At 43.9% G+C, this 23222-nt stretch overlaps 1 protein-coding gene across 1 annotated transcript; it reads left to right on the top strand.

Moving 5' to 3' along the window:
* Positions 1-3214: 3214 nt before the first annotated feature.
* LOC134395635 (zinc finger and SCAN domain-containing protein 16-like) lies at positions 3215-5325 on the top strand. The gene is made up of 3 exons (XM_063121792.1): positions 3215-3946; positions 4388-4463; positions 5180-5325. The coding sequence occupies exons 1-3, from the start codon at positions 3215-3217 to the stop codon at positions 5323-5325; spliced, it is 954 nt and encodes a 317-aa protein (XP_062977862.1).
* The last annotated feature ends 17897 nt before the right edge of the window (positions 5326-23222 follow it).

The raw sequence follows: 23222 nt of genomic DNA, 5'->3' as shown, positions 1-23222 counted from the left end.
TAAATTTGGGCACTTTGGCTGATCCTTCGTGCACTTCCTTGGAGTAAATCGCACTGAAATTCTCCTTTTTGGCTCAAGCTGCACGAAGCCAGGAAATGGGCAGCTAAGGTTTAACAGCCATCCCCCATGATCAGAAATCTTGTGCAAAATCACGCATTTGCTTACAACTTACTCACACGTCTCCTTGGTCTTTCAGGCCTAAATATAGATGGGGAAGATGGAGGGTCTGGAACTAATAAATGAGATGCCTGCTGGATCAGACCTTCATCTAGCCCAGCGCTCTGTTCACACAGTGGCCAAAGAACTGCCCTTGGAAAACCCACAAGCAGAACATGAGTGCAACAGAACCCTCCCAACCATGTTCCACAGCAACTGGTATACATAGACAACACCCTAAGCTACAGTGGCTATGCATTAGCGGCTTAGCCATGACTTAGCGTGTTGTCTGAACAGGCCCATAGGCAAACTGCCTTTGATACTGGAGGTAGTAGATAGCCCTCAGGACTAGTAGCCATTGAGAGCCGTCTGTGCATGAATTTGTTTAAGCCTACAGCTCTATTACAAAAGTATTTCAGCAGGTGTCATTGTACGTATGGAGAACCTGGTGAAATTCCCTCTTCATTGCAACAGTTAAAGCTGCAGGTGTCCTGCCCTCTTTTAAATCTGGTCATTCTAGTATAGCTCCTGCAGCTTTAACTGGTGATGAAGAGGAAATTTCACCAGGTTCTCCATATATACAATTGACACCTGCTGAAATTCCCTTTTTAAGACCACTGTTAAAGATACAGGAGCCCTGTCCTCCTTTTCACATGGTCACCCTAGCTTAAACAAATTCATGCACAGATGGCTCTGAATGGCTACTAGTCCTGATGGTTATGTGCTACCTCCAGTATCAAAGCCAGTTTGCCTATGGGCCTGTTCAGACAACATGCTAAGCCTTTTGCAGTAAATGGTTAGTGAGCATGTTTAAACCATGGTGGCCTCCATGGTTAGGAACAGTTCACACGACACACAAAGCGATGTTTAGATCAAAATGCATAGCCACTGTGGCTTAGGGTGTCGTCTATGTATAACAGTTGCTCTGGAACATGGGTGGGAGGGTGCTGTTATTATTATTATTATTTATTTATATAACACCATCAATGTACATGGTGCTATTGCACTCATGTTCTGCTTGTGGGTTTTCCAAGGGCAGTTCTTTGGCCACTGTGTGAACAGAGTGCTGGGCTAGATTATTTATTATTATTATTATTATTATTATTATTATTATTATTATTAATTTATTTATATAGCACCATCAATGTACATGGTGCTGTACAGATTACACAGTAAATAGCAAGACCCTGCCGCATAGGCTTACAATCTAATAAAGTTGTAGTAAACAATAAGGAGGGAAAGAGAATGCAAACAGGCACAGGGAAGTGTAAACAGGCACTGGGTAGGGTGAAGCTAAACAGTATAGAGTCAGAACAAACTCAATATTTAAAAGCTATAGGGAACAGAAGCAGGCATCTAATTTATTAGTTCCAGACCCTCCATCCTCCCCATCTAGAGTTAGGCCTGAAAGACCAAGGAGATGTTTGAGTAAGTTGTAAGCAAATGTGTGATTTTGCACAACATTTCTGATCATGGGGCTGGCTGTTAAACCTTAGCTTCCCATTTCCTGGCTTTGTGCAGCTTGAGCCAAAAAGGAGACTGTCAGTGAGATTTACTCCAAAGGAAGTGCACAAAGGATCAGCCAAAGTGCCCAAATTTACATCTCTATGCCTTCCAGGCTGGCTGACTCTCCAGCTTCAATTTCCCTCCCCAATAAATCAGATGATGCAAAAGAAGTGAAGTAGAGCTTACTTGGGAGGATCACATCCCCCAAGGATCTTGATTGGTCAGTTTGAATTGCCCTCCCTGGGAGCCACTTGATCTGCTATAAGGACTTTTGTGTTTCTGCTGGTGGGCAAAGAATCGAGGCCCAAACTCTGCCAAGCCCAAGGGGACACTCTGGTGTAAGCCGCGCTGGTGAGTAACTCTTCAGGCTCTAGTCAGCTAGTTTGATGTTTCATTTTAAAATTTTGAGCAAAGATTATCAATAAAATATGTAAAGCACTCTGAACTGGTTGAAAGGGAATCTTATATCTCACCAGCAATTCTATTACAAATTTGATTTTTGTCCAGAACCTTTCACCCACAGAATACTTCCCACCATAGTTTATAGTAATTTTGTCTGTCTGTCTCTCTCACTTTGACCGATACATGAGAATCTCTGAAAAAAAACCTTATGTGTGTTGTTGCTTGAATAATTACCATCATGTTAGGTTCTTAAAGCAGCATCTTGTTTGGAGTGAATGTGTGACTTTAGTTCCAAATATTCTTTTCATTATGAACTATTTCATTTCATAGAATCATAGCATAGCAGAGTTGGAAGGGGCTTACAATGCCATCGAGTCCAACCCCCTGCTCATTGCAGGAATCCACCCTAAAACATCCCCGACAGATGCCTGTCCAGCTGCCTCTTGAAGGCCTCTAGTGTGGGAGAGCCCACAACCTCCCTAGGGAACTGATTCCATTGTCGCATTGCTCTAACAGTCAGGAAGTTTTTCCTGATGTCCAGCTGGAATCTGGCTTCCTGTCACTTGAGCCCGTTTTTCCGTATCCTGTACTCTGGGAGGATCGAGAAGAGATCCTGGCCCTCCTCTGTGTGACAGCCTTTTAAGTATTTGAAGAGTACTATCATGTCTCCCCTCAATCTTCTCTTCTCCAGGATAAACGTGCCCAGTTCTTTCAGTCTCTCTTCACAGGGCTTTGTTTCCAGACCCCTGATCATCATCCTGGTTGCCCTCCTCTGAACACGCTCCAGCTTGTCTACGTCCTTCTTAAATTGTGGAGCCCGGAACTGGACGCAATACTCTAGATGAGGCCTAACCAGGGCCAAATAGAGAGGAACCAGTACCTCACGCGATTTGGAAGCTATACTTCTATTAATGCAGCCCCAAATAGCATTTGCCTTTCTTGCAAGCATTTGCCTTGTTCTTGTTCGGTGTCATCCTTTATTTTATTTTTAAATACTTTATAAACAATGGATAGGAATTTCCCCTGTATTTCAAAATTAGTTTTTTAAACTGTTAAATCTTGGTTCTGTCTAAGATATTCCACTAAAAATGTCTAATTTGGAAATACTCTTAACTCTAGATTTGAGAGGGCAGAGCTGGGAGAGAAAGCGATGAAGGGGAGAAAAGCTGCAGGCCAAGAACTAGAAGAAGGACCAGGCAGAGCCGGAAAAGCCTCCAGGGCAGTTCAGCTGGAATACACGACAGAGCAACCAGGATGGGACCCATCACAAGAGGGCAAAGGGGAACCATTGAAGGGGATTCAAGAGCGCTGGGAAGCCCAATGGCAGGAGTTCCTGAGGACACTGCAGCCCCTTCACACAACATGGGGAAGCCCAGGGATGTCAGAGATGACGCCCTGGGATGACGCCAAGTCCTTTCTGGCGTCCTTTGAGCAAGTGGCCAAGGCCTTTCGGTGGCCGAGAGGAGAGTGGGCGGCCCGGCTCCTGCCAGCCCTGAGTGGGGAAGCAGAAGAGGCCTTTCGGAGCCTGGAGGCCAGAGATCAGGAGGACTATGGGAAAGTGAAGGCGGCCATCTTGCGAGGGGAAGCCCTGAGGATGGAGGCGCAGCGCCAGCACTTCAGGCAATTCTGCTGCCAGGAGGTCAGAGACCCCCGAAGGATTCTCAGCCAAGTCCAGGAGCTTTGCCGGCAGTGGCTGAAGCCGGAGAGACACAGCAAGGAGCAGATCCTGGAGCTGCTGATCCTGGAGCAGTTCCTGGCTAGCCTGCCAGTGGACCTCCAGGGCTGGATCCGGGCAGGAGGGCCGGACACCTGCTCCCAGGCCGTGGCCCTGGTGGAGGACTTCCTCACGAGCCAGCAAGGGGCTGTGACAGCTACCCTGCAGGTTAGGAATCAATATTTTATTCCTAGAGTCTCAGAAAGGAAATACTATGTGGATAAAGTTGCTGAAATAACCTGCAGTTGCTAAGATAAATATGGGTAGAACTGATAAAACTGGCTAATGACAAGCTGAACTTTGGACACTGAATGCCAATTTAAATTAGAGCCTTTTCATTGTTTTCAAAAGTTCTACAATTGTAGAAATGTGCCCCCTTATAGTGTATTGCCACATATAATACCTACCTTTACAATATTCCTGTTGTTGTTATTATTGTTATTACTAATATTTTACTGACTATAGATATATCCTGCCTTAGCGCAGGATGTTTTGAAGCAGCAAATACTATATTCAATGAATTCAAACACAGTTAAACCATTTTTATCCAGATGAGCAGAAAGTGTTTCTTGCCCTCTGTTCCGAGTAGAATCATCCTGCCTGTTTCAGGGGCCGCTGAAGGAGGAGTTTGAAGAACCATCAGATCCTGTGAAGGGACAGATCTACAAAGAAGCCGAGCAAAATGGTGATGCTACATTGGTATTTGTGGGATACTTAGACTAGATCAGATTAAAAAGGAGGACCAGCTCCTAAGCAAGATTATTGCAAAACATTGTGCGAGAGCTGAGCTGCTACATGAAAAGGGAGTTCACTAGAAAAACTTAGCTGCACAGACATTGTGCAATAGAAGCAGCTGTTTATTTATTTTATTTATTAATTAAAATTATATACCGCCCCATAGCCAAAGCTCTCTGGCAGTTTACAAAAGTTAAAAACAGGGAACATTTAAAAAGTATACAACATTTAAAACCATAAAAAATATAAAAACAACAGTATAAAACAACAGTATGTAAAGAAGGCTGAGCAAGGAGCACCGAGAGAGATTTCGTCCAGTATGATGAGGAGGCAAAAAGGGAGGCAGGACTTCTGAGCCTTCAGCAGTTGCAAGGAAAAGGGAATTTCAGCAGAGGCATCGTTTCCTACTGCTGAATTACAGGCTGTCTTTGCCAAAATCCCCTCACGTCTGCAACACTTAAAGGGACTTCCTCCTTAGGGAGATTAGATTGGCTCTTTCAATGTTTAATTTTAGGTGGGCTTTTAAAACTATTTTCTACCACTTGGCATTTCAGTGCTTTGGATGGCCAGTTTTATTATCAGTAAAATAATAATCCTGGCTATCCTAAGCACAAAGGAAAGAAGGGGCTGCTTCCCTTAGTAAAATCCTCCTTCTGTCCTTCCCAGGCAGCGGAAGCCAATTCCCCAGCTTTTCAAATTCTTCACTTCATCCTGAAGAACAAGAAATGGACCAAACTGGTGTGAAAGAGGTAGGTGACATTCTGGTGATTCAGGGTCACACGGATGCTGGAATGGATGTCTACGTGGTTTGAGGAACTTCGCCGATGGGATGTTCTCATTTCCAGGCAGCTGGGAGAAGGCCTGCAGAGCCCTGATCTCCCATGTATCAGTGGGGTTGTGGCCAGACGCAGAAATAAAATGCTACAGCCAGCCACTTCTTTTTTCAAGTTTATCTCTAAAATAATATTTATTTATTTATTTATTTATTTATTTATTTATTTATTTATTACATTTCTATACTGCCCAATCGCTGGAGCTCTCTGAGCGGTTCACAAAATTATAAATTTATATTTTATAATTTTATAAAATTATAAATTATAAATTCATAATTATAAATGTTTGGGTGGGGTGGGGCAGTTTTCTCCATTAATTAGTTTTACTGAATATGTGCGGATGACACCCAGCTCTACGTCTCCTTTTCATCAAACCCAGGTGAGGCAGTGGCTGTTCTGAATCAGTGCCTGAGCCCAGTAATGGACTGGATGAAGGCCAATAACTGAGACTCAATCCAGACAAGATGGATTGAGGTTTCACTCCCCCTAAAGGATTGGGTTCGTTGTTTGGGGGTGCTCTTGGATCTAGAACTGTCTCTAAAAAAAAATTGTAAATGTTCAGGTGGCATGGGGACGTTTACTCCATTAATTCATTTCACGGAATGTACAGTCGTGTGAAAAAGAAAGTACACCCTCTTGGAATTGTATGATTTTACATATCAAGACATAATAACAATCATCTGTTCCTTAGCAGGTCTAAAAAATTAGGTAAATACAACCTCAGATGAACAACAACATGTGACATATTACACCGTGTCATGATTTATTTAACAGAAATAAAGCCAAAATGGAGAAGCCATGTGTGAAAAAGTAAGTACACCCTTACTGCTTCCATAGGAATTAAGATGCTAAGTAGCAGACAGGTGCTGCTAATCAAATGCCCGTGATTAATTGATCATCAGCAAGTATGACCACCTCTATAAAAGCCAAAGTTTTTTCAGTTTGCTGGTTTGGAGCATTCAGGTGTGTGTTAACACAATGCCAAGGAGGAAAGACATCAGTAATGATCTTAGAGAAGCAATTGCTGCTGCCCATCAATCTGGGAAGTGTTATAAGGCCATTTCCAAACAATCTAAAGTCCATCATTCTACAGTGAGAAAGATGATTCAAAAGTGGAAAATTGACTGTTGCCAATCTTCCCAGGGGAGGACGTCCCAGCAAAATCACCCCAAGGGCAGACCGTGCAATGCTCAGAGAAATTGCAAAAAACCCAAGAGTTACATCTCAGACTCTACAGGCCTCAGTGAGCATGTTAAATGTTAAAGTTCATGACAATACAATTAGAAAAAGACTGAACAAGTATGGTTTGTTTGGAAGGGTTGCCAGGAGAAAGCCTCTTCTCTCTAAAAAGAACATGGCAGCATGGCTTGGGTTTGGAGAGTTGCCTCTGAACAAACCACAAGACTTCTGGAACGATGTCCTTTGGACAGATATGAGACCAAAGTGGAGATGTTTGGCCATAATGCACAGCGCCACGTTGGGCGAAAACCAAACACAGCATATCAGCACAAACACCTCATAGCAACTGTCAAGCACGGTGGTGGAGGGGTGATGATTTGGGCTTTTTTTGCAGCCACAGGACCTGGGAACCCTGCAGTCATTGAGTCGACCATGAACTCCTCTGCATACCAAAGTATTCTAGAGTCAAATGTGAGGCCATCTGTCCGACAGCTAAAGCTTGGACGAAATTGGGTCATGCAACAGGACAATGATCCCAAGCACACCAGCAAATCTACAACAGAATGGCTGAAAAACAAAAGAATCAAGGTGTTGCAATGGCCCAGTCAAAGTCCAGACCTCAACCCGATTGAAATGCTGTGGCGGGACCTTAAGAGAGCTGTGCATAAACAAATGCCCTCAAACCTCAATGAACTGAAGAGTGGGCCAAAATTCCTCCACAACGATGTGGGAGACTGATAAAGTCATACAGAAAACAATTACTTCAAGTTATCGCTGCTAAAGGCGGTTCTACAAGCTATTGAATCATAAGGTGTACTTACTTTTTCACACATGGCTTCTCCATTTTGGGTTTATTTCTGTTAAATAAATCATGACGCGGTGTAGTATGTCACGTGTTGTTGTTCATCTGAGGTTGTATTTACCTAATTTTTAGACCTGCTAAGGAACAGATGGTTGTTATTATGTCCTGATATGGAAAATCACACAATTCCATGAGGGTGTACTTTCTTTTTCACACGACTGCATATCCATGGACTGATATTTGTAGAATTAATAGTTTGGGGTTTTGCCATAGTGTCCTTCCTTCTGCTTGTTCTCCTTACTGCAGGACGAGATGGAAAGCCGTGGAAGTCGCCTGTGCTTGCAGATCGTCAGCCGGAGTTTGCCCCGACCAGCCCAACAGACCACAGTCTGGCAAGTCCTGCAGGAGGACAGGGGGGATGTAGAGCCTTCAGGTAAGGAGCTCTTTTGCTCAAGTCCCGTCAAGGCAGGAAAGAATAACTGAGGCCATTTGTCATTTTAAGAACTGAGAAGAGTGGATAAGAAAGAGCAGTTCCAAAGCGTTGATTGTCAGAAAGTGTGGTCCTTGTTCGAATTCCACATACATCTATATCTGAGGGGAAACACAAAACCTAAACCGGGTTTTAATAAGAGGTGGCTCCGATGGAAGCCTGGGAATTGGCTTTTGGGGTCTCCCAACCGTGTAGAGCAGATGTGTAGGTTGTGCCGTAGGAAGAAGGGAAATTCCGTCTGCCAGTGGTATCTCTTCCACTGACAGAGGGGTACCATTGGGTACAGTTTTCTTAGTATTTCTCACAGGCCTCACAATACTGCATTGGTCCTGGCTTCCTTCACTGAGAACATAATGTCACAAGTCTTTATTTGTAATTAGTATTTTAAATTATTTTATCTAATATTTGCCTGATGCCATAGAAGGAACAGTCAGGCAAATGGATGCTGCAGTTGTGTTGAAAAGAGTTTGGAAGAATGAGCACCATTTCTTTTTCCATTTCTATAGGCGACAGGAAGGGAAGTAAGGTCAAGATGGAGGATTGTCAGTATGGAGGAAACGAACCACAGGGTATGTCTGGGAAAGCATCACAGATGGGCAAAGCGAATGCGCCAGAGACAGCTGAGATGCACAAAGAAGGATTCAAATCCAGAAAGGGAAAGGAGATGGAACCAGAGGGAAGAGACAATACATGTCATAAAGATCTTACAGCTGTGATTCGCCCTCCTTCCAATATGCCCATGTTCTCCAAGTACGGTAGAAGATATCGCTACAAGTTACAACCTGATATGATAGATGCCAGGGAGGATCAGGACGAATGTCCCATGACAGATGAAAATCTCCAGCGAAATCCACGCTTTGATCAGTATGGGAGACCATATGAATGTTCTCATTGTAGCAAATGCTTCCACCAGAGAGAAGACTTGATGACTCATGAGCAACTTCATACTGGAGGGAGGGGGCATGAAGATCCCCAGTCTGAGGAAATCTTCACTAGACACGAGAAAATTGATACTATATTGAAACCATACAAATGTTCTCAATGTGGGAGGTGCTTTACTAAGGGAAACTCATTGAAAACACATCAGAGAATTCATTCTGGAGAGAAACCGTACAAATGTCCTGAGTGTGGGAAAAGCTTCACTGAGGCAGGCGTTTTGAAGGTCCATCAGAGAACTCATACTGGAGAGAAACCATACAAATGTTCTCAGTGTAGTAAGTGCTTCAGCGAGCGAGGCACATTGAAGATCCATCAGAGAACACATACTGGAGAGAAGCCGTACGAATGCCCCGAGTGTGGGAAAAGCTTCAGACATCTATGCGTTTTGAAGAGCCATCACAGAACTCATACTGGAGAGAAACCACACAAATGTTCTCAGTGTGGGAAGTGCTTCAACGAGAAAACCCTGTTGAAGAGACATCAGAGAATTCATTCTGGAGAGAAACCGTACAAATGTTCTGAGTGTGGGAAAAGCTTCACTGAGGCAGGCGTTTTGAAGGTCCATCAGAGAACTCATACTGGAGAGAAACCATACAAATGTTCTCAGTGTGGGAAGTGCTTCAGCGAGAACAGCAGTTTCAAGAGACATCAAAGAATTCATTCTGAAGAGAAACTATTTATAATGCCTTGAGTGTGGAGGACTCGCATTCTGAGAACCCATTAGAGAATTCATTCTCGAGAGACTCCATACTAATGTTCTCAGTGTGGGAAATGCTTGAGTTGAGGAATTAGAGTTACCGAAGAGACTGAATATTTACAAATGAATTAACTATGTGAATGTTAATAAGCAGCCTCAGCTTCAGCAAAATATACATAGGAATGTAATTGGGTAAAATAAGCTTCTAACGGGTGGATGGATTGATTGAATATTGGATTTTTGAAAGAGAGAATAATTACAAATGAATTGTTTATATGTTCCATCCTAATGCAGGAAGGATTTACAAGTCCAAATAATTTTTTTGAATGAAATCTGTCTCATAAAAAGAGTGTGAAAGGACATGAATGTGTCCGTGTGATTCCAGCTGGAGGGAACTTGAGGGAGTTAAAATGATAATTAGCAGTTTGTTGTTGTTTATTCGTTCAGTCGCTTCCGACTCTTCGTGACTTCATGGACCAGCCCATGCCAGAGCTTTCTGTCGGCTGTTGCCACCCCTAGCTCCCCCAAGGTCAAGTCTGTCACCTCCAGAATATCATCCATCCATCTTGCCCTTGGTCGGCCCCTCTTCCTTTTGCCTTCCACTTTCCCTAGCATCAGCCTCTTCTCCAGGGTATCCTGTCTTCTCATTATGTGACCAAAGTACTTCAGTTTTGCCTTTAATACCATTCCCTCAAGTGAGCCGTCTGGCTTTATTTCCTGGAGTATGGACTGGTTTGATCTTCTTAGCAGTTAGAAAGTTCTAAAGCAAAACAAGGAAAGGAAGGGAACCTCTCGTGCAAGCACTGAGTCATTGCTGACTCTTGGAGGGACGCTAGCTTTCGCTGATGTTTCCTTGGCAGACCTTATAGCGGGGTGGTTTGCCATTGCCTTCCCCAGTCATTATTACCTTTCTCCCTAGGTTGGTAAAATGGTACTCATTTTACCAACCTAGGGAGGATGGAAGGCTGAGTCGAACCGAGCCTGCTGCCTGAAACCAGCTTCCGCTGGGATCGAATTCAGGCCATGGGGAGAGTTTCGGCTGCAGAAACTGCTGCTTTACCACTCTGTGCCACACGAGGCTCTTAAAAGCAAAACAAAGACAGATGAAAGAAAACTTCTTCATTATACCTTATCAACAGATAGTCCATGACTTTTCCAGCAATGTCAGATTGGACTGCATGGTCAGTCCTCTTTATGTGTCGAGAAGTCTTAACAGTCAGAAATCCCAATCAAGCATTTCCTGGTTGATATCACCGTTTTAGCATTAAACCCTATATCACATAGGATTGTTCCTTCTATCGATAGATTAACATGTTCATTTACTTACTCCCGATTGGCGTATCCATTGGCATATTGTCAAGGAACTTCCAGGATGTAGTAACGTACCTTATTTTGGTTTACAACACTCCAAAAACCTAAAGGACCTGCTGTTGCATACTGATATTGACCAGCCCATAACAAGGGGGGACCCCACTTTTGGGGCATTTCAGATGTGGAAGATGTTCGGCGTGTGCATTGACTCTGGAAACGAAAACTTTTATACATCCTTCAGATCATCGTTGTTTTGATTTGGGCCATTTTTCGAACTGTGCGACTAAAAGCGTCATTTATTTGATTATTTGTCCGTGTGGTCTTATTTACACTGGAAAGACAGCACGGTCGGTCCGGATGAGGATCTTGGAACATAGGTTGAAGATTAAACATCAGATCATGGAGGCACCCCTTGTACAACATTTCATGGAGATGGGACATGGATGTAATGATTTTAAGTTTTTGGTAATTGAACGGATTTATGCACATAAATATGATTGGCAGTGTTATGATATGGCACCTACATTATATGCTTTTAGGCGCCAGGTGAAGACCTTTTTATTCTCCCAGCATTTTAACAGTCTATAAATAAATTTTAACTTGGTGTTTTAAATTTGTAATTTTGCATTGCTGCTGTTTTTATCTGGTTGAGCTTTTATATTGAATTTTATATTATGGTTTTATACTGTTCTTTTATACGTTGAATGTTTTTAATTTTTGTGAACCGCCCAGAGAGCTCCGGCTATTGGGCGGTATAGAAATGTAATTAATAAATAATAAATAAATAATAATATCTTGCTTAGAAAGGAGGCACAGTGGACATTTAGCTTAAATACTGTGGCCCCTCAGGGTCTAAATTCTAGTTTGGAATTGTCTTTTTGGGAACATGAGTCATAGAATCATAGAATAGCAGAGTTGGAAGGGGCCTACAAGGCCATCGAGTCCAACCCCCTGCTCAATGCAGGAATCCACCCTAAAGCATCCCTGACAGATGGCTGTCCAGCTGCCTCTTGAATGCCTCTAGTGTGGGAGAGCCCACAACCTCCCTAGGTAACTGATTCCACCATCGCACTGCTCTAACAGTCAGGAAGTTTTTCCTGATGTCCAGCTGGAATCTGGCTTCCTTTAACTTGAGCCCGTTATTCCGTGTCCTGCACTCTGGGAGGATCGAGAAGAGATCCTGGCCCTCCTCTGTGTGACAACCTTTTAAGTATTTGAAGAGTGCTCTCATGTCTCCCCTCAATCTTCTCTTCTCCAGGCTAAACATGCCCAGTTCTTTCAGTCTCTCTTCATAGGGCTTTGTTTCTAGACCCCTGATCATCCTGGTTGCCCTCTTCTGAACACGCTCCAGCTTGTCTGCATCCTTCTTGAATTGTGGAGCCCAGAACTGGACACAATACTCTAGATGAGGCCTAACCAGGGCCGAATAGAGAGGAACCAGTACCTCAAGTGATTTGGAAGCTATACTTCTATTAATGCAGCCCAAAATAGCATTTGCCTTTCTTGTCAATGTGGCGTATGGTGAATACCACTTTAAGAAATAGTAGCTACGGTTGGAAGGTCTGTGGTGTGGTTCATTATTTAATCAAGTGAATTGGATCTTGCCATTTGCCAGCTGAGAGCACAGGAAATGATGTGACGGAGCAAAATACGCTCCACTGGACTTGGCATGTGTGTAGGTTTTAGTTTCATTTTTATTTTGACTTGCTGGAAGGTTAAATAAGTGTAATGTTGTGTAATGATACAGACCTTTGTCTGTTTGTGAATATATGGTTAATTAGTCTTTTATATACTGTGTAGATAAAAATACCAGAAAGTGGTTTCATCTCTGAAAACTAAATAAAACGAGATTGTGAGAGCATTTCACTGGCGGCTGGTGGTAAGTTTATCTGTAACAAAATAATTTCGGTGACCTTACCTTGGGAACGAGGCCAAGTAAATGAATGAGATAAGGTAGTGTGGAAAAGCTCTAACCAAATTTGTTTATTTTGGGACTGTAATCTTTTACAGATTACTAAGACTAACGCTTTGGATTTATTAAGACCAACCTTTTGGGAAAAAAAATCTTCGAAACAAGGAATATCATGAACTTTGTTAATGTGGTCTTTAAAACAATGTTTAATTACTTTGACTGATTTGGTCTAGATATACTGTTATGTATGTGAATTGTTTTTGATTGCATATTACTCTCATTACTAATGGGGTCCTAATTCAATGTATTGACTGGTTTAATATATACAAATTTGAATAACAGTTACTTTACTGGTTTAACTTTATTCCTTTGGTGGTCACCTGTTGTGGTTCTTTTTGTTCATATTAACTCTACCATTGCCTTGCATTTAATTCTTGTTTTCTTAACTCCCGCTTTGGGCCTTCTAGGCCCACCAACCACATTGAACTTGTATTGTTCAGTCCCTCTTTCTCTTCCTCAAGCATCTCTCTCTGCATAACACTGACCATTTGCTTCAATTCTGTCTTTGTGAAAACATTAGAAGTAGATTAAACACAGCATTTACATCATACATAGGAAATAATATGCCACCAAGCACTTGACAGTCAGTGAGTGAACCTGGTGAGTTTATTTCTTCTCTGGCATTCTAGCATTCCTGATTTTACCTTCAGGAAGATATAATGAAACTGGCCATCCAAAGCATTGAAATGCGAAGTGGTAGAAAACAGTTTTAAAAGCCCACCTAAAATTAAACATTGAAAGAGCCAATCTAGGCTGGATCTACACTATTGCTTTAAAGCGCTTTATAACAGTTTTATAGCGCTTTAAAGCAGTTAAAGCGCTTTATAACTGTTATAAAGCATTTTAAAGCATTAGTGTAGATCCGGCCCCAATCTCACTAAGGAGGAAATTCCTTTAAGTGTTGCAGACTTGAGGGGATTCTGCAGTAGGAAATGATGCCTCTGCTGAAATTCCCTTTTCCTTGCAATTACTGAAGGCTCAGAAGTCCTGCCTCCCATTTCGCCTCCTCATCACCCAGGAGGAAATCTCTCTTGGTGCTCCTTGCTCAGCCTTCTTTACATACTATTGTTTTATACTGTTGTTTTTATATTTTTGATGGTTTTAAACGTGGTATACTTTTTAATGTTCCCTGTTTTTAACTTTTCTAAACTGCCAGAGAGCTTTGGCTATGGGGCGGTATATAAATTTAATTAATAAATAAAATAAATAAACAGCTGCTTCCATTGCACAATGTATGTGCAGCTAAGCTGTTCTAGTGAATTCCCTTTTCATGTAGCAGCTCAGCTCTCACACAATGTTTTGCAATAATCTTGCTTAGGAGCTGGTCCTCCTTTTTAATCTGATCAGTCGAAGTATCACACAAAGACCAATGTAGCATCACCGTTTTGCTCGGCTTCTTTGTAGATCTCCCCCTTCACAGGATCTGATGGTTCTTCAAACTCCTCCTTCAGCGGCCCCTGAAACAGGCAGGATGATTCTACTCAGAACAGAGGGCAAGAAACACTTTCTGCTCATCTGAATAAAAATGGTTTAACTGTGTTTGAATTGATTGAATATAGTATTTGCTGCACCAAACACCCTGCGCTAAGGCAGGATATATCTATACTCAATAAAATATTAGTAATAACGATAACAACAACAACAGGAATAATTTAAAAGTAGGTATTATATGTGGCAATACACTACAAGGGGGGAACTTTCTACAATTGTACAACTTTTGAAAACAATGAAAAGGCTCTGATTTAAATTGGCATTCAGTGTCCAAAGTTAAGGTTGTTTTTAGCCAGGTTTTATCAGTTCTACCCATATTTATCTTAGTAACTGCAGGTTATTTCAGCAATTTATCCACATAGTATTTCCTTTCTGAGATTCTAGGAATAAAATATTGAAACCTCACCTGTCAGGCCGCTGTCTTAGCCTCTTTTTGGCTCGTGAGGAAGTCCTCGGCCAGGGCCAGGGCCTGGGAGCAGTTGTCCGGCCCTCCTGCCCGGATCCAGCCCTGGAGGTCCACTGGCAGGCTGGCCAGGAACTGCTCCAGGATCAGCAGCTCCAGGATCTGCTCCTTGCTGTGTCTCTCCGGCTTCAGCCACTGCCGGCAAAGCTCCTGGACTTGGCTGTGAATCCTTCGGGGGTCTCTGACCTCCTGGCAGCAGAATTGCCTGAAGTGCTGGCGCTGCGCCTCCATCCTCAGGGCTTCCCCTCGCAAGATGGCCGCCTTCGCCTTCCCATAGTCCTCCTGATCTCTGGCTTCCAGGCTGCCAAAGGCCTCTTCTGCTTCACCACTCAGGGCTGGTAGGAGCCGGGCCGCCCACTCTCTTCTCGGCTACCATAAGGCCTTGGCCACTTGCTCAAAGGAGGCCAGAAAGGACTTGGCATCATCCCATGCCACCATCTCTGACATCCCTGGGCTTCCCCATGTTGTGTGAAGGGGCTGCAATGTTATCAGGAACTCCTGCCATTGGGCTTCCCAGAGCTCTTGCATCCGTCTGGATGGTTCCCCTTTGCCCTCTTGTGATGGGTCCCATCCTGGTCGCTCTGTTGCATATTCCTGCTGAACTGCACTGGAGGCTTTTCCTGCTTTGCCCAGTCCTTCTAGTTCTGGGCCTGCAGGTTTTCTCCCCTTCGTCGCCTTCTCTCCTAGCTTTGCCCTCTCAAATCTAGAGTTAAGAGTATTTCCAAGTTAGACATTTTTAGTGGAATATCTTAGACATACCCTGGGAAATTTCCCTGGGAAAATTCTGGAGCAGATTATAAAGAAGTCAATCTGTAAACACCTTGAAATCAATGCAGTGATTACTAGAAGCCAACATGGATTTGTCAGGAACAAATCCTGTCAGACTAATTTGATCTCATTTTTTGATAAGGTAACCTCCCTTGTGGACTGTGGGAATACTGTGGACATCATATATCTTGACTTCAGCAAAGCTTTTGACAAAGTACCACATGACATTCTGATTAACAAACTAGCTAAAAGTGGGCTAGATGGAACAACTATTAGGTGGATTCACGGTTGGCTATAGAATTGGACTCAAAGAGTACTTATCAATGGAACCTTTTCAAACTGGGGAGAGGCAACGAGTGGGGTACAGCAGGGCTCAGTCCTGGGCCCAGTGCTCTTCAACATTTTTATTAATGATTTGGACGAGGAGGTGCAGGGAACGCTGATCAAATTTGCAGATGACACAAAATTGGGTGGGATAGCTAATACCCTGGAAGACAGAAACAAACTTCAAAGTGATCTTGATAGGCTGGAGTGCTGGGCTGAAAACAACAGGATGAAATTTAATAGGGATAAATGCCAAGTTCTACATTTAGGAAATAGAAACCAAAGGCACAGTTACAAGATGGGGGATACTTGGCTCAGCGATACTACAAACGAGAAGGATCTTGGAATTGTTGTAGATCGCAAGCTGAATATGAGCCAACAGTGCGATATGGCTGCAAGAAAGGCCAATGCTATTTTGGGCTGCATTAATAGAAGTATAGCTTCCAAATCACGTGAGGTACTGGTTCCTCTCTATTCGGCCCTGGTTAGGCCTCATCTAGAGTATTGCGTCCAGTTCTGGGCTCCACAATTCAAGAAGGACGCAGACAAGCTGGAGCGTGTTCAGAGGAGGGCAACCAGGATGATCAGGGGTCTGGAAACAAAGCCCTATGAAGAGAGACTGAAAGAACTGGGCATGTTTAGCCTGGAGAAGAGAAGATGGAGGGGAGACATGATAGCACTCTTCAAATACTTAAAAGGTTGTCACACAGAGGAGGGCCAGGATCTCTTCTCGATCCTCCCAGACTGCAGGACACGGAATAACGGGCTCAACTTAAAGGAAGCCAGATTCCAGCTGGACATCAGGAAAAACTTCCTGACTGTTAGAGCAGTGCGACAATGGAATAGTTCCCTAGGGAGGTTGTGGGCTCTCCCACACTAGAGGCCTTCAAGAGGCAGCTGGACAAGCATCTGTCAGGGATGCTTTAGGGTGGATTCCTGCATTGAGCAGGGGGTTGGACTCGATGGCCTTGTAGGCCCAACTCTGCTATTCTATGATTCTATGATTCTATCCAACATTTAGGAGTTAAAAAAATTACAGGGAAAATTACTATCGTTTATAAAGTACTTAAAAATAGAATAAGGCATGACACAGAGCCAGAACAAATAAAATAGGTCATAATAAAATTATATTTGGAGAAATCTTTGGAACTGAAGTCACAGGCCTTAGCAAGACCGTAGGTTTATCCCGGGATCGTCCCGGGATCAACCCTGTGCATCTAAATGACACACAGGGGATCCCAGGAGCAGGCAGGGATGACCTCGGGACAATCCGGGATAAACCTTAGGTCTAGCTAAGGCCACACATTCAGTCCAAACAAGATGCTGCTTTAAGATCATAACGTGAAAGTAGTTATACAAGTAATAGGAAAAAGGAAGGGAACCTCTCGTGCAAGCACTGAGTCATTACTGACTCCTAGAGGGACGCCTGCTTTCGCTGATTTTTCCTTGGCAGGCCTTATACCGGGGTGGTTTGCCATTGCCTTCCCCAGTCCTGGCTCCCTTTCCCCCAGCTAGCTGGGTACTCATTTTACCGACCTCGGAAGGATGGAAGGCTGAGTGGGGAGAGTTTCCGCTGCAGTAACTGCCGCTTACCACTTTTTGCCACGCGAGGCTCATATTCTTACAATACTTGTGTATTCACACTTGTGAATACACAAGTAGTAACACAAGTTTTTTTCAGAGTTTCCCATCTTCATGTCAGAAGTGATTGATAGACAGAGATATAAAATTATTATATGGTGGGAATACCTTGTAGGGGGAAAGTACTGGGTAAAAATCAAAATTGTAATAGAAGAGATGGCAAGATATGAGACTCCATTGGACCCAGTTCAGGCTGTTTCAAATATTTTATAAACTTTCAAGAATTCTGCCAGATAGGATGATATTTTATACACCCAGTTTGCAGATGAAGGACTGACACTCAAAGATTACTGAAGGTCGTCTGCCTCCTCCCAAATTTCTATGCTGCTGTGGGTGATGGGAGTTGTACTCCAACGCAGTTTAAAAAACTAATTTAAAAAATATAGTGACAAAGGGTGAACTAGATCGACTAATGTTTGCAGTTGATGTGAGGCAGCTTCCTCTTTGTCTGTTAGGGGTCTCCCCGTTTTTATCTTAAATTTGATAAACTACTATGTCTTCACTTCCACCCTGCAAGGTAGGACAGGCTGCAAGACACATTTTGTCTCTGCTCCCCAAAAGTAGTGCTTCAACTTTCCAATATCCCTTCAGATGCCCACGGAAGGTCAGGCTCGGGGTTATAATAGGGTGACCATATTTGGGAAACCAAAAAAGAGGACCCCTAGTGTGTGTGTGGGGAAGCAGCTTTCTGAGTCCTGCAGAAAGTACGTTATTCCCCCGCCACCTTAAAGAACCCGATTGGAATGGAGGAGGGGAAAGGATTTCATTCTGCACCACCACCATCCACTCCAATTGGGGCCTTTTCCATAACTTTCCCCTTTAAGACCTCAACTGGAGCTTGGGGTGGGGGAATGATGTGCCTCAAGAAAGCATGTCATTCCCTCCTGCCATGCTAATGGCAGCCTTAAAGGGGAAGGTGTGTCATTCCAGGACATTATTGAAAATTATAGAAAATCCCCCCTGACACCATGGAAAGAACAAAAACCAGGACAAATCCGGGGAAATCCTGACAGCTGGTTTTAGGACAGGCTTCAAGACACATTTTGTCTCTGCTCCCCAGAAGTACTGCCACAACAACCTCTGTGGCTTTTAAATATCCCCTCATACACCCACACGGGGTCATGCCCGTGGTTCTTATAGGGCAGCCTTTCTCAACCTGGGGCGCTCCAGATGTGTTGGACTACAACTCCCAGAATGCCCCAGCCAGCTGGCTGGGGCATTCTGGGAGATGCAGTCCAACACATCTGGAGTGCCCCAGGTTGAGAAAGGCTGTTATAGGGGAAGGATGCGTCTCTTTCCAGTGCTTTAATCTCTTTAACAATCTAGTGAACAGGTTTGCCAAGCAGCCCAGAGCACGGAGAGGCCGGCATCCAAGCGAAGCCAAAGAACCAAATCAACTCCAACCTATTTCTTAAACAACCAAGAAGAGAGAAGTTGCGAAAAATATGAAAATGAAACATCAAACTAGCTGACTAGAGCCCGAAGAGTTACTCACCTGTGCGTCTTACACCGGGGTGTCCCCTTGGGCCTCCAGGGCTTTGCAGAGTTTGGGCCTCGATTCTTTGCTCACCAGCAGAAACACAAAAGTCCTTCTAGCAGCTCCCAGCAGCTCTTAGGGAGGGCAATTCAAACTGCCCAATCCATGTCCTTGGAGGACTTTGATCCTCCAGGTAAACTCGATTTCACTTCTTTTGCAGGAACTGACTTATGGCGTGGCGGGAAAACGAAGCTGGATGGGGAAGGAGTGAAGTTTGGTTGATCCGAGTACGCCGTCTTGAGTTGCGCCTTGTCAAAATAAGCCAGTTGAAATACAATATAATAATATACAACACAGTTCAAATCTGTAGCCGCAGTAAATACATCTTTTCTCACTTAAAAAAGAGAGAGAGAAGGCTGTAGTGCCTGGGGTCGCAGCCTAACAGTTCAGTCCTCTGCATTCAGTTCCATGGGACTTACTCCAAGGAAGTGCAGAAAGGATCTCAACGGGAGAAATACCGTGGCAGAAGCTTCTGTGGATCACAGCCTGCCTCTCACCAGACGCAAGAAGTTTGATCTTTAATTAGAAGATGATACTCATTTTGACATTTATATTCAGCCTCTTTTGATCAAACCAACTCAAGACGGCTTACTCTGACCAACCAAACTTCAGTCCTTCCCCATCTTTCTAGAAATACGTTTGAACAAAGAACAGGGTCAGCCTAAGCGCCAAAATTTACATCTCTATGCCTTCCAGGCTGACTCACCAGTTTCGCTTTCCCTCCCCCATAAATCAGATTATGCGAAAGAAGCGAAGTGGAGTTGACCTGGAGGATCACGTGCTCCAAGGACATGGATTGGTCAGTTTGAATTGCCCTCCCTGGGAACCCCGGAAGGACTTTTGTGTTTCTGCTGGTGGGTAAAGAGCCCAGGCCCAAACTCTGCCAAGCCCTGGAAGCCCAAGGGGACACCCCGGTGTGGGCCGTGCTGGTGAGTAACTCTTCAGTTAGTTAGTTTGATGTTTCATTTTTATATTTTTAGCAACTTCTCTCTGCTTGGTTGTTTAAGAAATAGGTTGGAGTTGATTTGGTTCTTTGGCTTTGCCTGGATTTCGGCTTCTCTGTGCGCTGGGCTGCTTGGCAAACCTGTTTACTAGGTTGTTGAAGCTCTGGAAAGAGACCCATCCTGCCCCTATAAGAACCACGAGCTTGACCTAGTGTGGGTATATGAAGGTTAACAGTCACAGGTGTTTTGTTGTGGCAGTACTTTTGGGGAACAGAGACAAAATGTGTCCTGCAGCCTGTCCTACCCTGCAGGGTGGAAATGGGGGGGGCACCTCTAACAGACAAAGCGGGAGCTGCCTCACATCAATTGCAAACGCTGGCCCCTCTAGCTCTCCCTGTCCTGCAGTCCTTCATCTGCAAACTGGGTGTATAAAATACCGTCCTATCTGGCAGAATTCTTGAAAGATTATGAAATATTTGAAACGCTTTGAACTGGGTCCAGTGGAGTCTCATATCTTGCCATCTCTTCTATTACAATTTTGACTTTTGTCCAGTAACTTTTCCCACAAGGCAATTCCCGCCATATAGTAATTTTATATCTCTGTCTATCAATAAATTCTGACATGAAGATGGGAAACTATTACTTGTATAACTACCATCATGTTATGATCTTAAAGCAGCATCTTGATTGGACCGAATGTGTGACTTCAGTTCCAAAGCTTTTCCAAATATTCATTTTATTATGACCTATTTCATTTGTCCTGGCTCTGTGTCATGCATTATTCTATTTTAAGTACTTTATAAAAAATGGATAGCAATTTTCCCTGTATTTTTTTTAACTCCTAAATGTTGGGTATGTCTAAGATATTCCACTAAAAATGTCTTATTTTGGAATTACTCTAGATTTGAGAGGGCAGAGCTGGGAGAGAAGGCGATGAAGGGGTGGAAACCTGCAATCCCAGAACTAGAAGAAGGACCAGGCAGAGCAGGAGAAGCCAGCAGGACTATTCAGTCAGAATACAAAGGGGAACCATCCAGGGGAATGCAAGAGTGCTGGGAAGACCAATGGCAGGAGTTCCTGAGGACGCTGCAGCCCCTTCACACAACATGGGGAAGCCCAGGGATGTCAGAGGCTGCCCCCTGGGAAGATGCCAAGGCCTTTCTGGCTTCCTTTGAGCAAGTGGCCGAGGCCTTCCAGTGGCCGAGAGGAGAGTGGGCAGCCCGGCTCCTGCCAGCCCTGAGTGGGGAAGCGGAAGAGGCCTTTCGCAGCCTGGAAGCCAGAAATCAGGAGAACTATGGGAAAGTGAAGGCAGCCATCTTGCGAGGGGAAGCCCTGAGGATGGAGGCGCAGCGCCAGCACTTCAGGCAATTCTGCTGCCAGGAGGTCAGAGATCCCCGAAGGATTCTCAGCCAAGTCCAGGAGCTTTGCCGGCAGTGGCTGAAGCCGGAGAGACACAGCAAGGAGCAGATCCTGGAGCTGCTGATCCTGGAGCAGTTCCTGGCCAGCCTGCCAGTGGACCTCCAGGGCTGGATCCGGGCAGGAGGGCCGGACACCTGCTCCCAGGCCGTGGCCCTGGCCGAGGACTTCCTCATGAGCCAGCAGAAAGCTGTGACAGCGGCCTGGCAGGTGAGGTTTCACTATTTTATTCCTATAGTCTTAGACATGACACAGTGTAGATAAGGTTGCTGGAATCATCTGGAGTTATTCAGTTAAATATGGGCAGAACTGATCAAACCTAGCTAAGGACAAGCTGGACTTTGGAGACTGAATGCCAATTTAAATAAGATCCTTTTCATTGTTTTCAAAAGATGCTACAATTGTAGACGGTCCCACCCTTGTAGTGTATGGCTACATGCAATTCTTATCTTAGCATTATTCCTGTTGTTGATTTTATTATTATTGTTGTTGTTGTTGTTGTTGACGACTATAGATATATTTTGCCTTAGCGCAGGATGTATTGAAGCAGCAAATAATGTATTATTTTTTTAAAAAAAAAATCATATAAACCATCTATTCCAAGAAGAGCACAAAGTATTTCTTGCCCAGAGCAGTTAATCTTCTTGCTCTGTACCCCTGTGGTAAGTGCAGGAATGCCGCTCCTCCCAATGGAGGGAGTTCATTGTCCAGCCGAGAGTCAATGTGAGATGGACAAGCGGATCAGATTCAAAAAACCACGTTTATTTGATCCAATTGCCTCCAGACCATACAAGCAAGGGAGAATGAGCCCCATTCTATGTTTACAGCAGTTATTTTATACACAGTAAATTCCTAAGGTTAGGAATTTACTGTATTTGTAGAAGGAACTAAAGCTGCTTTTTGAAACTGCCCTGAGGAAGGATCCAGTTTTTTGGAGTCCGAAACGCGTTGGCTTGTTTGAATAAACATTATTTCAAGAAGGGCTTATTGAAATAACATTCTTTAAAATCTTTTTTTGGTTCCACTCTTTGCCGTTTGGCTTTATTTGCACACTCTTACGGGGTTCTCCCTCCCCTTTTTTCCACTGCGCTATTCTTTCAAGGCATGGTAATGTGCCCAGTTTTCTTAGTGGAAAATGATACTTCTAGCTTTTGCTCAGTACTGGAAGATTCCGCTCCAACCCCCAACGTTTTGGTGGCTGAAGCTCTTCCCTCCTACACACTACGTACTTCTTGTATCTAAAGTTAAAGATTTATTTTTCCATCAGTTATCGTTGACTGGGTTATAGCAGACTGACTTCTACGTAGTACTTAGTACATTTCCCCCACGCCTCTGTTCTAAGTAAAATCATCCTGCCTGTTTCAGGGGCCGCTGAAGGAGGAGTTTGAGCCCTTGGATCCTGTGAGGGGACAGATCTACAAAGAACCCGAGCAAAACGGTGATGCTACTTTTGTGATTGCGCGATGCTTAGACTAGTTCAGATTAAGGTGGGCGCAGCTCCTAAAGCATTACTGCAACAAGTTGTGCAAGGGCTTATTTATTTATTATTTATTTATTTATTACATTTTTATACCGCCCAATAGCCGAAGCTCTCTGGGCGGTTCACAAAAATTAAAACCATCATAAAACAACCAACAGGGCTGAGCTGTTAGACCAAAGAAGAGTTCACTAGACCATCTTAGCTGCACGTACATTGTGCAAAGGAAGGAGCTGTAAAGAAGGCTGAGCAAGGAGCACCAAGAGAGATTTCCTCCTGTGTGATGAGGAGGCGAAAAGGGAGGCAGGACTCCTGAGCCTTCAACAGTTGCAAGGAAAAGGGAATTTCAGCAGAGGCATCTTTTTCCTACCGCTGAATTACGGGCTGTCTGTGCCAAAATACCCTCACATCTGCAACGCTGAAAG

This window comes from Elgaria multicarinata, chromosome 3 (assembly GCF_023053635.1).
Source record: "Elgaria multicarinata webbii isolate HBS135686 ecotype San Diego chromosome 3, rElgMul1.1.pri, whole genome shotgun sequence".
Taxonomy (NCBI): domain Eukaryota; kingdom Metazoa; phylum Chordata; class Lepidosauria; order Squamata; family Anguidae; genus Elgaria; species Elgaria multicarinata.
The sequence above is the reverse complement of the archived record's forward strand: the minus strand, read 5'-3'. Positions and strand labels throughout refer to the sequence as shown.

Coding starts and splice junctions, on each gene's coding strand:
- LOC134395635 (XM_063121792.1), top strand. CDS start 3,215: ATGAAGGGGAGAAAAGCTGCAGGCCAAGAACTAGAAGAAGGACCAGGC. Junction 3,947..4,387: donor CTGTGACAGCTACCCTGCAG/GTTAGGAATCAA, acceptor TGCCTGTTTCAG/GGGCCGCTGAAGGAGGAGTT. Junction 4,464..5,179: donor CAAAGAAGCCGAGCAAAATG/GTGATGCTACAT, acceptor TGTCCTTCCCAG/GCAGCGGAAGCCAATTCCCC.